The 17,126-nt window shown below is 46.2% G+C and overlaps 1 protein-coding gene across 3 annotated transcripts in view; it reads right to left on the minus strand.

The window, feature by feature from the left end:
• Window positions 1-17,126, minus strand: part of LOC135050363 (uncharacterized) — a 172,711-nt gene that overhangs the window by 27,606 nt on the left and 127,979 nt on the right. For 2 of the 3 annotated variants that reach the window (XM_063956825.1, XM_063956824.1), the window contains one exon: window positions 4,486-4,809. The exons of the other annotated variant lie outside the window; for it this stretch is intronic. In XM_063956825.1, the coding sequence (XP_063812895.1) occupies window positions 4,706-4,809 (104 nt within the window). In that variant the 3' untranslated portion in view covers window positions 4,486-4,705. Of the gene's footprint in view, window positions 1-4,485; window positions 4,810-17,126 lie in introns of those variants that run through there. 3 annotated transcript variants of the gene reach the window in all.

Here is a 17,126-nt window from a genome sequence, read left to right on the forward strand (position 1 = left end):
AAAGAGTCAGGTACTTTTCAGGGTGCGTAGCATATTCAGAGGCAGCGTGGTCATGTACCCTTTGAAAAAATACTGAAAAAAATTGTATTTTAAGCGCCACCATGGTCACACTCCAGCCCAGCAGTCAGCAGCGTGTGCTGGGATTAGGAGAAGAGCTGTAGCTGCTGCAGCCAGTTAAGGGGGAGAAAGCTTGGGGCCCTCAGTGGTCCCTCAGTGGGCCCCTCCATCAGACCTGGGCCCGGGTAATTTGTACCCTCCCCTCTCGGCACTACTGCCTTCACTGGCCGGCCTATAATCATTAGAGTTAGGTGAATATATGGGCCCTCCTTGACATCCCCAGTATAAACAGCACCTTGACAAGGGTTAAGACCTGACCAGCCCCCAGAGGAACCACATTAGCAGAGACGATGGTAAACTCACTGCCAGTATCAACTAATGCCCAGATCTCTCGGCCTTCCAGCTGTACCAACATACGGAACAGGGTGGTCTCTGCTGGGGAAATGTTTCCTCCTGCCATGCTGATCACAGGTCGAATTGCTCTCCCTGCGCTGCACTGCATTGCTTCACCCTGCTTTGGGCAGTCCCGATATGACCGAGCTTACCGCAGTCAGAACACACAATAAGAGGCAGGTTTTTTTGCCTTAGACACGGGAACTTGGGTTCTGGGCTTCAGTACTGGCTGCCACCCTTGCTTAGCTTTTGTTAATTTTCCATGGGTAATGTACCACTCAATCACTACTGTCAACGATCATACCTTACACAAGACACTGCTAAAACTCTATCCCACGCTCTAATTATCTCCCGCATTGATTACTGCAATAGTCTCCTGACTGGTCTTCCCAAACATAGGCTCTCACCACTACAATCCATTCTGACTGCAGCTGCGAGGCTAATCTTCCTCACTAGACGTTTATCGTCTGCAGATCCGCTCTGTCAGTCCCTCCATTGTTTACCGGGATTCTACCGTATTCAATATTAAATACTTTTACTGACATACAAGGATATTAACCAAACTACACCAACACTTCTCTTATCTCATAATATCTCCCAACCCGACCTCTCCACTCTGCACAAGATCTGCGTCTCTCATCTACACTCATTACTCGCTCCCATGAATGACTGCAGGACTTTCATCAGGCTGCACCCACTCTGTGGAATGCCCTCCCACACACAATAAGACTCTCCTCTAGTCTCCAAACCTTCAAGCGTTCCCTGAAAACTCACCTCTTTAGGCAAGCTTATCAAATTCCAGACCCACCCACATAACTTTTATAAAACTTCTTATCAAATTGCATCCACTCTGCACAGTCCACACATATCCTCACATGTCTTCTCACCCTTCCTCCCGACCCCGGTTCATCATTGCTGTGTGACCATATCATGCAGCCCACCAAGAACCTTTGCCATCTGGTGGACAACTATGCAATAGATAGCACCTATTCTTGTGTATCCATGCCTATTTCCCTATAGAGTGTAAGCTTGCGAGCAGGGCCCTCCTACCTCTATGACTGTTTGTTATTACCCAGTTTTGTTCTATCATTGTTATTTCCAATTGTAAAGCGCAACAGAATTTGCTGCGCTATATAAGAAACTGTTAATAAATAATAAATAACTACTGGAACGTTTGGGGGTCAGCCTGCAGGGCCCACTGCTGCACCACTCGGTCTAAGACTCACATGGCATGATCCAGACCAACCATCTCTACTATTTGCTCAGCAGAGTTTTTACCTGGCCACAACCATGCTTTACTCAGCCTGGCTAATGTGACCAGCTGAACCCTTGGAGGCTCAGAGTCTAGCCGCCATTCATGAAACGTAATTAGCTGCGCTTCCGGCAGACAACTGGTTGAGGCAAAACCTGGACTAGAACCTCATATATAGTGTGGCAGGGGCAGTGTATATATATATATATGGGTTAAAGTGAGCTGGAACAGGGCGGAACTGCGTTCCGTCAGTTCCACTTGCGTTCCGTCTCCTCTGGCTCACCTAACCCGCTGTGTGCTGCCGCCACTGCTGGAAGATGCCGGGCGCCCGCTGAGATTGCGTTACCAGCGGGCGCCCGGCGGCAGCCGGAGGCAGGAGCTCAATATTGAGCTCCGGCTTCCGGCTCTGTCACTGTGCGCTATGGGAGAGACGTCATGACGTCTCTCTCATAGTGCTGAGGAGCGGGTGCCGGAAGGAATGACTGCAGCGGTCTGGAAGCGAGAGCGGGGATCGGCGAGTATGGTGATTCCCCCCCCCCCACACCCTATGTGTAGCGGCGCTTCTAATGGGAGCTAACTGCTGGGGGCAAACTACTGGGGGGGGGGCCATTACTACTGTGGTCATTACTACTGGGGGGGCATTACTGCTGTGGGCAAACTACTGGGGGCATTACTACTGGGGGGGAGGGGCATTACCACTGTAGGCAAATTACTGGGGGCATTACATCTGGGGGGGGCATAACTACTGTGGGCAAACTACTGGCGGCATTACTACTGGGGGGGCATTACTATTGTGGGCAAACTACTGGGGGCATTACTATTGTGGGCAAACTACTGGGGGCATTACTAACGGGGGCTAACTGCTGGGGGCAAACTACAGGAGGGCATTACTACTGGGGGTATAACTACAGGGGCATTACTACTTGGGGCAAACTACAGTGGGGCATTACTACTGGGGGCTAAATTACATGGGGGCTAACTACTGAAGGCATTACTACTGGGGGGCATTCCTACTGGGGGCATTACTACTAGGGGCATTACAAATGGGGGCATTACTACTGGGGGCATTACAAATGGGGCATTACTACTGGGGGCATTACAAATGGGGGCATTACTACTGGGGGCAAACTACAGGAGGGCATTACTACTAGGGGCAAACTACAGGAGGGCATTACTACTGGGGGCAAACTACAGGAGGGCATTACTACTGGGGGCAAACTACAGGAGGGCATTACTACTGGGGGCAAACTACAGGAGGGCATTACTACTAGGGGCAAACTACAGGAGGGCATTACTACTGGGGGCAAACTACTGGAGGGCATTACTACTGGGGGCAAACTACAGGAGGGCATTATTACTGGGGGCAAACTACTGAAGGCATTACTAACGGGTGCATTACTACTGGGTGCATTACAAACGGGGGCATTACTACTGGGGGCATAACTACAGGGCAGGGACATGCGGTGAGCTAAATGGCTCAGGAGGCACTGGCTAGCACCAGAGCCAGATTTACATGCAATATATGAGCCAAAGGGTACATCTGGGCATTATACACAGGTGCAGCATTATAAACTCCTGGAAATCTGGTGAATTTTGATTAGAGATGTGTGGAAAGGATACACAGGTGAGACACTGCCTCCCCTGCCATAGACTTTTTACTCCAGAGTTTGGGCTATAACAATTATTAGAATAATGCAAAGAAGATATTTCAAACAAATTATCAGTATTTTTCATACATTTTATTCAGTCAAAATTCTGGTTTAAATGTAAGTATGACAGGAAAGGCTCTGCCTCACCTGCCTCACCCCACCGCACGTCACTGCTACAGGGGTTAAACTACTGGGGACATTACTACTTGGGGGAAAACTACAGGAGGGCATTACTACTGGGGGTATAACTACAGTGGTATTACTACTTGGGGCAAACTACAGGGGGGCATAACTACAGGGGTTAAACTACTGGGGACATTACTACAAGTGGGCAAACTACTGGGGGCATTACTAACGGGCAAACTGCTGGGGGCATTACTAACGGGCAAACTACATGGGGGCTAAACTACTGGGGTCATAATTGCAGGGGCATTACCACTGGGGGTATAACTACTGGGGCTAAACGACTGGGGGCATTACTACAGGCAACATTACTACTGGGGGCAATATTACACAGGGGCATTACCATTAAGGGCATTACTACTGGGGGCACTACTAATGAGGGCATTGTAAAAGGGGGCACTTCATAAGGGGCATCACTCTTGGGGACATAAGGGGCACTACTATTGCGGGCATTGCATAAGGGGCACCACTATTATGGGTTCTATAAAAGGGGCACTACCACTGTGGGCATTGTGTAAGAGGCGCTACTGCTGTGGGCATTATGTGTATTACGGGGTGCTACTACTGTGGGCATTATTACTATTGTGTGACCACGCCCATTTATTTTTGAAACCACGCCCCTTTGAGGACATGCCCCTTACGCACAATAACTTTACTTCTTTTTCTCCTTGGCGAGGGGGGTGAGTTCCACCACCTCTCTAGGACCACTTTAAGCACTGTACATATATATATATATATATATATATATGTGTGTGTATATATATATATATGTGTGTATATATATATATATATATATATATATATATATTTGGGCACGAGGGACAGAGATCAAGTGAAGTCTTCCCTGTCTGTTTATCATTGGGGCGACTGTAGTGTTGAACTTACTGTACATCTGTTTGGATGGCGTATCTTGCTTGAATTTGTGGATGCGCAGAAAGTGAACACGCAGTATCAGATAGGAACACATGCTTTTATTGTAATACAACATAGGTGGCTGGCATATATCAACCGGCAGCAATCATTAGTTTGGGGCATAAATAATCAAAACGTCTTACACGGCAGCATATCAGTATTCACATGTGACTAGGGCCGTACAAACCCTACAGTATATACAGTCCTGGGGTCACCAGAACTGTAGGAAGCACACTGCATATAAAAGTGAGGGATTAGATCATTGTTTACACTTGTAAGCGAATCCTAACATTGCACCACAAATGATGAAAAACAACACTGCTATCGTAGATCTCACAGCTACAGCAAAGGCAGAAGGTTGTCCTGAAAAAACGGATAAAGAGATTTACATTATTATACTGATTTAATAATAAATGCTAAGTGATTGTCTCGTATTTACAGATGGGTCCACCGTTATCTTGACTGGCTGAGGCGCTAGTCACGATCGGGCATACGCAGCGTACCGGGTCGCAGGGAGGCGCGCCTAGTCACAGAGAGGCGCGCCTAATTGCACGGAGGCACACAGAGCGTTTGACGTTACCTTTACATGTAATACCTGCGATCATCCACCAGATGTCGCTTTTTACAATCACCACTGCGCATGCGTGTGGTCTCCCGTAAAATACAATACTGAAATACATAGTAAGAACTACTTTACTAGTGCATCTCATTACGCTGCAAACAGTATATACAGCGTCTCATTACGCTACATTACTTCATACAGTATATACAGTACAGACGCAAATAGTATAGCATATATGATCCATTTACAGCACTTTAGGAATATGTAAGCGTCCAAGTCCCGCAGACAAAGCAACATAAAATCAGTAGTGTACACTGACGCAAATGGACGTGTTAGAAGTACATTGTTGCCTATTGATGTTAGGAATATTGTATGTTAGCGTCCTAATCCTGTTGCCATTACGGCATAATCAAAACCAATGGATTTATTCATCTGTCGGCGGCGAAGTGGTGAAGTGTTCCGCTTCCTATACTTAGAGTCCCGGGTTCAATTCCTAAAGTACGAATGCATGTTAGTTTTTTCCAGACACTTTATTATTATTTTTATTTACATAAACCAGGGCAAAGCTGCATGAGCGTTTCTACTGTTAAGGTTCTATGCACCGTACGGTACATATACAATTCTGTAGCAGGGCAGACTCAATTGAAATGGCTACCGCCTGTGACTCCTTGCCCTATGAAGGCACTCGGCTACGGAGCAAGTAACAGCACAGATTTTACAGACTATGGGCCAATGCTGAAGGAGCGTCACAATCCCCTAGCTAAAATTCACAGGAGCAATAGGGATAAGCAAGGTCTATGCACATTATGGTACACCGAAGTCGATCGCTTAGCAAACTGACAAAATGACTGTCGCCGGTGAACCCCCACCACATGGCATCGCTTGGGTATGGAGTGAGAGATGGCATAAGTTGTGTGGGCTATGGGCCAATGCTGAAGGAGCGTCACAATCCCCTAGCTACAGTAAAATACACAGGAGCGATAGGGATAAGCAAGGTATATGCACATTACGGTACACCGGGCTCGATCGTATTGCAAACTGACAAAATGTCCGAGGCACGTGAACCCCTGCCATTTGGTAGCACTCGGCCATGGAGCGAAAGACGGCATACTGTAGGTTTTGCAGGCTATGGGCCAATGCTGAAGGAGCGTCACAATCCCCTAGCTAAAATAACAGTACACAGGGGCAATGAGGTCCAATAGAATGATCAATTAATAAATAAATAAATACTGTATAATGTACAGTATACAGGCACAAAACAAGGAGTTTAAGCAACAGTGTGTTCTATTAAAGTCAGGGATACAGTACAGTACAGTAAGTGAGTGGCCAAGTCCCCTAGCCATTAGGGCTTTCTCTAAAACCAATGGCAAGGTATCACTGCTTACTGTACATTTAGACATGAGCTTGTGTACAGTATCTGTCAGGTGACACTATTATTTTTTCTATTGTAATATACAGAGCCGGCCCTAGGCATAGGCAAACTAGCCAAATGGTGCACAAGCAGCTTCTGCTGAATAACATGATATGCAGCATGCCTACATTCTGTGTGTGACTGCGGCTCTATGAAATGAAATATGAAAATTGAAATATGAAATGCATTACTAATGTGCGGCATTATGTGTATAAGGTGTACTACAATATTTTCTGGCGTAACATAAAGAAAGGGCACTACTGTGTGGTCTAATATGAATAAAGAGCAATGTGGTGTGGTGTAATGTGAATAAGGGGCACTACTGTGAGGAGTAATGTGGTACTACCATGTGATGTAACGAGAATAAGAGACACTATACAGTGGCGCACCCAGGGGGGGTTTCCGATTACCCAGAAACCCCCCTCCACTTAAAAAAAAAAAAATTTTTTTTTTTTTTTTTTTGCTGCATGAGTATTATTAATGACTGTCTAGCATCCTCTGCAGCCTGCTGTCTTCCTGGTGGCACTTGCAAGTGCAATAAAAGTTTACTTTTTTTTTTTTTTTTTTAAATCTGTTTATTTTGATTATGATTTTCATAGAGTACAATGTAAGACAGAAACAGATAGCAATTATTTGATGAATAAAGCACAAAAACAACATACGTGTGTACATCAATCAATGTCAGGAGTCAAATCTATAATATCGTCAGAGTTGTGAAGTAGATGTGATTCATCAATAAGAACACAATGCACTGGAGTCAAATAGTACTCCAAGAATCAAACCTCAGGAAGTCCGTCCTTGAAGTAGAACATTAGAAACATTATATTAAACACAAGTCTATAAGAAAAGGGGAAGATAGAAGAATAGTAGAGAGAAAGTAGGGAGGGGGGGGGAGAGGACAGGGAAACACATAAGGGTAAGTTGGGAAGAAGGATCAGGATGCTTTTTATCCATAAGGACAATGTATGGTAGCAATTGATACTTCAATATCAGGACGGAGAGTACTAAATTTTCAACTCTAGGGCTTATCCTAAGGTAGGGAAAATAGTTTTATAACATGGACTCTTCCAATATCTTCCTGTGAAGGAACCATTCAGTGCGCTCAAATACCTTAAATATTTGGGTCTGTGTGGTCTGATCCCGCGAGTCAATGTAAAGGCCCCACTTTTTGTAAAAAGTTTTGACACCTGACTCTATATTTACTTGAGCCGATTTCCTGTCGTAATATAAGATCTGTAATAACTTACTATGAACCTCTACCAATGTAGGGGAAGAAGACGATAACCAGTGGGATAAAATAATTTTCTTTGATACTGTTACTAAGATAGTGAGAAAAGGAATAATTCGCTGTTTCCCAGGCCCTAAATCCCATTCCGAAAAATTTGCCCATAAACAAGAAAGGGGCGTTGCCGATACACGTATATTCAATAGTTGATTAATGTAGGCTTATAATTTGTGCCAGAAACGTCGGATCAGACCACACTCCCAAAACATGTGATAGAAGGAAGCTATTCGAACATGACATTTGGGACATTCCCCCTTTTCCGAGGGGTTAAATCGAGCATGTTGGGTTGGGGAGATATAGGCTCTCTGCAAAGTACGGAGGTGAACCTCTTGTAGGTAAGGTGAGGCCAGGGCTTTCAGAGTAGAGACGTAATGATCACTAAGTTGATGGTGACTAGTCAGGCCAGGTATATCCTTACACCATTGGGTAAATAGTTTGTCCCATCTACCCTCTGTTGTGCGAGAAGTCAGGATGGTATAAATCTGTCTAATGCGTGTTGGTCCGGCTTTGTGAATATTAAGTGTGACTAACAATGGGTGAGAGGAAGGGGACGCGTCATGTGGTATGCTGCGCTTACGAGTAATTGAGTCTAAATAATGTCGGGTCTGGAGATACATGAAAAAATGATTGTGAGGCAGATCATATTTCTCTCGGAGTGATGAGAATGGATATATAGAGCCCCCCGGGTCAAACACTTTGGAAGAGTTAGACAGACCCTTCTCTTTCCAGAGCCGGTAATTGGAGTTAATGAGAGATGGGGGAAAGGCGGGGTTGCCCCATAGCGGAATACATACCGACACCTCAGGGTTACATTTAAATTTCTTGTGTAGGGTGCGCCAGTTGTAATAAATATCATGAAATAGAGGATTGTTAAGGATGTGAGTTGGGATCAGGGAGGGTTTAGACAGTAGTAATGCTCCCGGGGAGTAGGGAGTAAATAAGGCCTCATCTAGAGCAGAGTCTGTGAAGAGTTCCCTGTCAAACAGCCAGTCAGCAGCACATCGGAACAGAGTCGCCATAGAGTAGGACATATAGTCAGGAACTCCAAAGCCTCCTGCGGCCTTAGGGGCCATTAATTTATCCAAAGCGATAAATGCTTTTTTCTCCTTCCACAGGAATTTTGACATTATTTTTCGTAAATATTGGATGTCTTGAGTCGTGAAGCGGATCGGGAGCATCTGCATAAGATAAAATCATTTCGGGAAGACTATGCTTTGCAAGACGGCTATCCTCCCCAACAGTGACAGAGGTAGCAATTTCCAGCTATCTAGCAACGAGGTGACACGCGTTAAGGCAGGGGTGTAGTTCTCCTCATATAGTCTGGAGAGATTCGCTGGGATTTGAATCCCCAGGTAGGTAAGCTTTGTGTGGGAAATTTTAAAGGAAAGAGATGGGAGGAGTTTGGAAATGTTATGAGCAGAAGGGCCCAGGGGTAGAAGCTCTGACTTGGCCACATTAATTCTATATCCCGCCCTATTTCCGAATGCTTGTATCAATCCAAGGATCTCCGGGATGGAGGTCGATGGATCAGAAACGAATAATAGCATGTCGTCGGCAAAAAGAGCAAGACGGAGGTCAATGGCTCCAATTTTGATTCCCTTAAAAACTCTCGATTGGCGTAAGGCTATCGCTAAGGGCTCCAGTGCTATTGCAAATAGTAAAGGCGATAAGGGGCAGCCCTGTCTAGTACCACGTTGAATCTCAAATGATGAGGACAGTACCCCATTACAGGAGATCTGGGTTTGTGGAGCAGTATAAAGTAGTTTTAGAAGATTTACAAAGTCGTTAGGAAAACCAAAGTGTAGGAGAGTAGAGAAAAGATGGTCCCAATCCACGAGGTCAAACGCCTTCTCAGCGTCAAGGGAGAGAATAACTGGGGGAGGGGAAAGAGGAGTGAAAGAAGGAGAAGAAAAAGAGGAAGCAGCATAAATGGCAGTTAAAACTCTCCGTACATTGATCTCTGAGTGTCTACCCCAGATGAATCCAGTTTGATCCTTGTGTATAATTTGGGGGAGTAATAATTTAATTCGATTTGCCAATATTTTAGTGAGTAATTTATAATCAAGATTTAACAATGAGATTGGGCGATATGATCCAGGCTGAGATAGATCTCTACCCGGTTTAGGTAGGACTTTAAGGACAGCAGTATTAAAATGTCTGGGAAGAGTGTCAGAAGACAAAATCGCATTTAGTACAGACACCAGAGTGTCCCCTATTCGGGGTAAAAGAATTTTATAGAAATCGGCACTAAAGCCGTCAGGGCCCGGTGCTTTGTCCCTGCCAAATTGACCAATGACACTCTGGACTTCTTCCAATGAGATCGGATCAAGCAATGATTGTACCATGGAGGGTTGAAGTTGGGGGATAGGAAGGTTGTCCCAAAACTCATTGGGCCATGGTGGAGGGGTGGATTCCGTGGAAGGGGAGGGATGTGGGGTTGAGGAGTATAAATCTTTATAGAAAGATTTCATTATCTCAGAGATTTCTTGGTTGTTTGTAGTTAATACGCCAGTGGTGGTGCGTAAGGGATGAGTGACCATGGGAGGGCGGGAACCAGTAAGAAGAGTCGTTAACAATTTTCCAGTTCTATTGCCAAACTTATAAAACCTGTGATTCACCGAAAAGGAGAACCTATTACCCATGGAAGACATGAATTCATCGAAATGTGTTTTGGCCTCCATATAAAGAAGACGGTTGTGTGGAGTAGGAGAGGATTTGTATTGCTGATAGGCTGTCGACAGGGGCCTCTGGAACTCTAGGTACTTAGAGGCATATTTCTTGTTGATGGCGGAGACATAGGATATTATATCACCTCGGAGAACCGACTTTGCCGTCATCCAAAATAATATAGGATCCTCTTCTAAATGGGATGAATTATTCGTCTTATAAGATTCCCAAGAAGATTCCAGTCTTTGTTGAAATTTCAGGGAGTTGGCGAGATATGTAGGGAATCTCCACAATTTGGGAGATGAGGGAGCGTCTGGAAAGTGAAGGGTCGCTGTGACTAGAGCATGGTCCGACAGAGATATTGCCTCAATTTGAGAGTCGGATATATGTGGTAGGAGAGAATGGGATAATAAAATGTAGTCTATCCTAGACAGTGTATGATGGGCCGCAGAGAGGCAGGTGTATTCTTTGTCTGTGGGGTGTAAGGCTCTCCAAATATCTACTAACTGCAGTCTTTCAGCCAGTAGGGGTACCCCGAATTTGGGCAATGAGAGAGGTCTTGTTGGCGGGTGTGATCTGTCTAGGTAGGAGGAGGAGATAAGATTGAAATCCCCACTAAGTATCAAGGGATCTGTGAGGAAGGGAGTCAGTTTGGCCAGTAAGGACTGAAAAAATTTCTTAGAATAGACGTTAGGTGCATATACATTACACATTGAATAAACTCTACCATGAATTTTAGTAGATAGTATCACATAACGACCGTCAGGGTCAGCAACAGTGGACAGAACTTCCGCTGGGATAGAACGTTTGATCAATATAACAACACCTCTGGCTTTAGAATTGAAAGAGGTAAACCCCAATACCCGCCAATTCAAAGCATTTAGTTTTGCCGTCTCCTCTGAAGTCAAGTGTGTTTCCTGGAGGAACGCCAGGTCTACCCTTTGCTTATTAAGATAGAGGAGTACTTTCCTTCTCTTTGCTGGGGAATTAAAGCCCCCAACATTCCAGGATCCCACCGTCAGGTCAGCCATATGTCAGAGGAAAAGGCAAAACAGATGCATTCTTTACCACCTTCACCAGAAACAACGACATAAACATATCCTGATGGATGGGGGGTGGGGAAGTGGGGGGTGGAGAGAGACAAAACAAGAGAAGAAAAAGGGAGATAGGAAGCAATCGTGAGTAACAGGCTGTACAATTGTAGAAGTACAATTTTAAAAATCACTAATATGCCAGTGGCCAGTGACCTCCGGTCAGCAAGCATGAGCGAGCACCAGTGATGTTGTACCCGCGCCCGAGTATACAGTGACGGGCACTAACAGGAAAGGAGGATCCCCTCCCCACCGCCAGAATTCTATGATCTATACCCACCCAGCATCCCACAAAAAATAAGCAGGATAATAGCATACTCCTAAAAACAACAGCTCCTGGGCAGAATGTAGTGAGTCGAGTAATGCAGAGAATCTATGGGAAAGATTACAAATAAGCAAACATAACCACGGGAGTCCATGATAATGGGGGAGTCCCCAATATATGCAAGTAACATGATAAACAATTATAGAACATTTTTTTTTTCTTGTTTTGTATATATGTAATCATATCGAAGATATAATGAAGCCGAATCAAATATAGAGCGTCAGCAGCCACTATGATGCAAGAGATCATTTGCAAAAAGAACCAGCACAGTTCACGCAGAAGATATGATGAAATCGCAGGGGGAAAAGAAAACCTGTATATTATAATCCAGCAGCCGCCGAAGGGAGGTCCGTAATATCTGTGGCGTCTTCTCTAGAGACATTACGGAGGTAGGCCACTGCGTCTGCGGGTGATAGAAAGTCTTTGTGGGAGGTACCCTCATAAATGCGTAAGCGTGCGGGGTAGAGTAATCCAAACTTGCGGCCCTCGGACACAAGTTGAGTGCAAATAGGTGAAAACGCTTTACGGGCCCGGGTCAATTCCACCGAATAGTCCTGGAATATGAAAAGCTTGTTACCCTCCCATTGGATATCTTTCATTTTGCGGGATGCAGACCAGAATGCCATTTTATGAAGATAGTTCAGACAGCGAAACAGCGTCACCCGTGGACGCGGTCTGGCGGGGGTGGGGACAGGGCCCACACGATGGACCCTTTCAATAACTAGATCGCTGCAGTCTCGTTCTATGCCCAAAAGTGTAGGCAGGGTGACGCGTACAAAATGAGCTAGTGCTGTGCCTTTAAGTGATTCTGGCAAACCCACCAATCTGATATTATTTCTTCTTGAGCGATTTTCTATATCATCTAGCTTATTCCATATTTGATAATTCTCTGTGGTAAGAGATTTTACTGAGTGATGCAGTCCCTCAATATCATGAGTTGCTGCTTGCAGCTGGGATTCAGTGTGAGAGACTCTCTGCTGTAAGTGCTGCAGCTGTGTAGTGATGTCAGTGACAGCCTGTGATAACAGAGGGGCCATGGTTGCCTTTATTGCTGCCACTACGTCTCCATACGTTACAGGAGCTTCAGGATCACGGCATACCTGTTAGAGATGAGCGCCTGAAATTTTTCGGGTTTTGTGTTTTGGTTTTGGGTTCGGTTCCGCGGCCGTGTTTTGGGTTCGAACGCGTTTTGGCAAAACCTCACCGAATTATTTTTGTCGGATTCGGGTGTGTTTTGGATTCGGGTGTTTTTTTCCAAAAACACTAAAAAACAGCTTAAATCATAGAATTTGGGGGTCATTTTGATACCAAAGTATTATTAACCTCAAAAACCATAATTTACACTCATTTTCAGTCTATTCTGAATACCTCACACCTCACAATATTATTTTTAGTCCTAAAATTTGCACCGAGGTCGCTGTGTGAGTAAGATAAGCGACCCTAGTGGCCGACACAAACACCGGGCCCATCTAGGAGTGGCACTGCAGTGTCACGCAGGATGTCCCTTCCAAAAAACCCTCCCCAAACAGCACATGACGCAAAGAAAAAAAGAGGCGCAATGAGGTAGCTGTGTGAGTAAGATTAGCGACCCTAGTGGCCGACACAAACACCGGGCCCATCTAGGAGTGGCACTGCAGTGTCACGCAGGATGGCCCTTCCAAAAAACCCTCCCCAAACAGCACATGACGCAAAGAAAAAAAGAGGCGCAATGAGGTAGCTGACTGTGTGAGTAAGATTAGCGACCCTAGTGGCCGACACAAACACCGGGCCCATCTAGGAGTGGCACTGCAGTGTCACGCAGGATGGCCCTTCCAAAAAACCCTCCCCAAACAGCACATGACGCAAAGAAAAAAAGAGGCGCAATGAGGTAGCTGTGTGAGTAAGATTAGCGACCCTAGTGGCCGACACAAACACCGGGCCCATCTAGGAGTGGCACTGCAGTGTCACGCAGGATGTCCCTTCCAAAAAACCCTCCCCAAACAGCACATGACGCAAAGAAAAAAAGAGGCGCAATGAGGTAGCTGACTGTGTGAGTAAGATTAGCGACCCTAGTGGCCGACACAAACACCGGGCCCATTTAGGAGTGGCACTGCAGTGTCACGCAGGATGTCCCTTCCAAAAAACCCTCCCCAATCAGCACATGATGCAAAGAAAAAGAAAAGAAAAAAGAGGTGCAAGATGGAATTATCCTTGGGCCCTCCCACCCACCCTTATGTTGTATAAACAAAACAGGACATGCACACTTTAACCAACCCATCATTTCAGTGACAGGGTCTGCCACACGACTGTGACTGATATGACGGGTTGGTTTGGACCCCCCCCAAAAAAGAAGCAATTAATCTCTCCTTGCACAAACTGGCTCTACAGAGGCAAGATGTCCACCTCATCTTCACCCTCCGATATATCACCGTGTACATCCCCCTCCTCACAGATTATCAATTCGTCCCCACTGGAATCCACCATCTCAGCTCCCTGTGTACTTTGTGGAGGCAATTGCTGCTGGTCAATGTCTCCGCGGAGGAATTGATTATAATTCATTTTAATGAACATCATCTTCTCCACATTTTCTGGATGTAACCTCGTACGCCGATTGCTGACAAGGTGAGCGGCGGCACTAAACACTCTTTCGGAGTACACACTTGTGGGAGGGCAACTTAGGTAGAATAAAGCCAGTTTGTGCAAGGGCCTCCAAATTGCCTCTTTTTCCTGCCAGTATAAGTACGGACTGTGTGACGTGCCTACTTGGATGCGGTCACTCATATAATCCTCCACCATTCTATCAATGTTGAGAGAATCATATGCAGTGACAGTAGACGACATGTCCGTAATCGTTGTCAGGTCCTTCAGTCCGGACCAGATGTCAGCATCAGCAGTCGCTCCAGACTGCCCTGCATCACCGCCAGCGGGTGGGCTCGGAATTCTGAGCCTTTTCCTCGCACCCCCAGTTGCGGGAGAATGTGAAGGAGGAGATGTTGACAGGTCGCGTTCCGCTTGACTTGACAATTTTGTCACCAGCAGGTCTTTCAACCCCAGCAGACCTGTGTCTGCCGGAAAGAGAGATCCAAGGTAGGCTTTAAATCTAGGATCGAGCACGGTGGCCAAAATGTAGTGCTCTGATTTCAACAGATTGACCACCCGTGAATCCTTGTTAAGCGAATTAAGGGCTGCATCCACAAGTCCCACATGCCTAGCGGAATCGCTCCCTTTTAGCTCCTTCTTCAATGCCTCCAGCTTCTTCTGCAAAAGCCTGATGAGGGGAATGACCTGACTCAGGCTGGCAGTGTCTGAACTGACTTCACGTGTGGCAAGTTCAAAGGGCATCAGAACCTTGCACAACGTTGAAATCATTCTCCACTGCACTTGAGACAGGTGCATTCCATCTCCTATATCGTGCTCAATTGTATAGGCTTGAATGGCCTTTTGCTGCTCCTCCAACCTCTGAAGCATATAGAGGGTTGAATTCCACCTCGTTACCACTTCTTGCTTCAGATGATGGCAGGGCAGGTTCAGTAGTTTTTGGTGGTGCTCCAGTCTTCTGTACGTGGTGCCTGTACGCCGAAAGTGTCCCGCAATTTTTCTGGCCACCGACAGCATCTCTTGCACGCCCCTGTCGTTTTTTAAAAAATTCTGCACCACCAAATTCAAGGTATGTGCAAAACATGGGACGTGCTGGAATTTGCCCATATTTAATGCACACACAATATTGCTGGCGTTGTCCGATGCCACAAATCCACAGGAGAGTCCAATTGGGGTAAGCCATTCCGCGATGATCTTCCTCAGTTGCCGTAAGAGGTTTTCAGCTGTGTGCGTATTCTGGAAAGCGGTGATACAAAGCGTAGCCTGCCTAGGAAAGAGTTGGCGTTTGCGAGATGCTGCTACTGGTGCCGCCGCTGCTGTTCTTGCGGCGGGAGTCCATACATCTACCCAGTGGGCTGTCACAGTCATATAGTCCTGACCCTGCCCTGCTCCACTTGTCCACATGTCCGTGGTTAAGTGGACATTGGGTACAACTGCATTTTTTAGGAGACTGGTGAGTCTTTTTCTGACGTCCGTGTACATTCTCGGTATCGCCTGCCTAGAGAAGTGGAACCTAGATGGTATTTGGTAACGGGGGCACACTGCCTCAATAAATTGTCTAGTTCCCTGTGAACTAACGGCGGATACCGGACGCACGTCTAACACCAACATAGTTGTCAAGGACTCAGTTATCCGCTTTGCAGTAGGATGACTGCTGTGATATTTCATCTTCCTCGCAAAGGACTGTTGAACAGTCAATTGCTTACTGGAAGTAGTACAAGTGGGCTTACGACTTCCCCTCTGGGATGACCATCGACTCCCAGCGGCAACAACAGCAGCGCCAGCAGCAGTAGGCGTTACACGCAAGGATGCATCGGAGGAATCCCAGGCAGGAGAGGACTCGTCAGACTTGCCAGTGACATGGCCTGCAGGACTATTGGCATTCCTGGGGAAGGAGGAAATTGACACTGAGGGAGTTGGTGGGGTGGTTTGCGTGAGCTTGGTTACAAGAGGAAGGGATTTACTGGTCAGTGGACTGCTTCCGCTGTCACCCAAAGTTTTTGAACTTGTCACTGACTTATTATGAATGCGCTCCAGGTGACGTATAAGGGAGGATGTTCCGAGGTGGTTAACGTCCTTACCCCTACTTATTACAGCTTGACAAAGGGAACACACGGCTTGACACCTGTTGTCCGCATTTCTGGTGAAATACCTCCACACCGAAGAGCTGATTTTTTTGGTATTTTCACCTGGCATGTCAACGGCCATATTCCTCCCACGGACAACAGGTGTCTCCCCGGGTGCCTGACTTAAACAAACCACCTCACCATCAGAATCCTCCTGGTCAATTTCCTCCCCAGCGCCAGCAACACCCATATCCTCCTCATCCTGGTGTACTTCAACACTGACATCTTCAATCTGACTATCAGGAACTGGACTGCGGGTGCTCCTTCCAGCACTTGCAGGGGGCGTGCAAATGGTGGAAGGCGCATGCTCTTCACGTCCAGTGTTGGGAAGGTCAGGCATCGCAACCGACACAATTGGACTCTCCTTGTGGATTTGGGATTTCAAAGAACGCACAGTTCTTTGCGGTGCTTTTGCCAGCTTGAGTCTTTTCAGTTTTCTAGCGAGAGGCTGAGTGCTTCCATCCTCATGTGAAGCTGAACCACTAGCCATGAACATAGGCCAGGGCCTCAGCCGTTCCTTGCCACTCCGTGTGGTAAATGGCATATTGGCAAGTTTACGCTTCTCCTCCGACAATTTTATTTTAGGTTTTGGAGTCCTTTTTTTACTGATATTTGGTGTTTTGGTTTTGACATGCT

Source organism: Pseudophryne corroboree, chromosome 2 (assembly GCF_028390025.1).
Source record: "Pseudophryne corroboree isolate aPseCor3 chromosome 2, aPseCor3.hap2, whole genome shotgun sequence".
NCBI lineage: Eukaryota > Metazoa > Chordata > Amphibia > Anura > Myobatrachidae > Pseudophryne > Pseudophryne corroboree.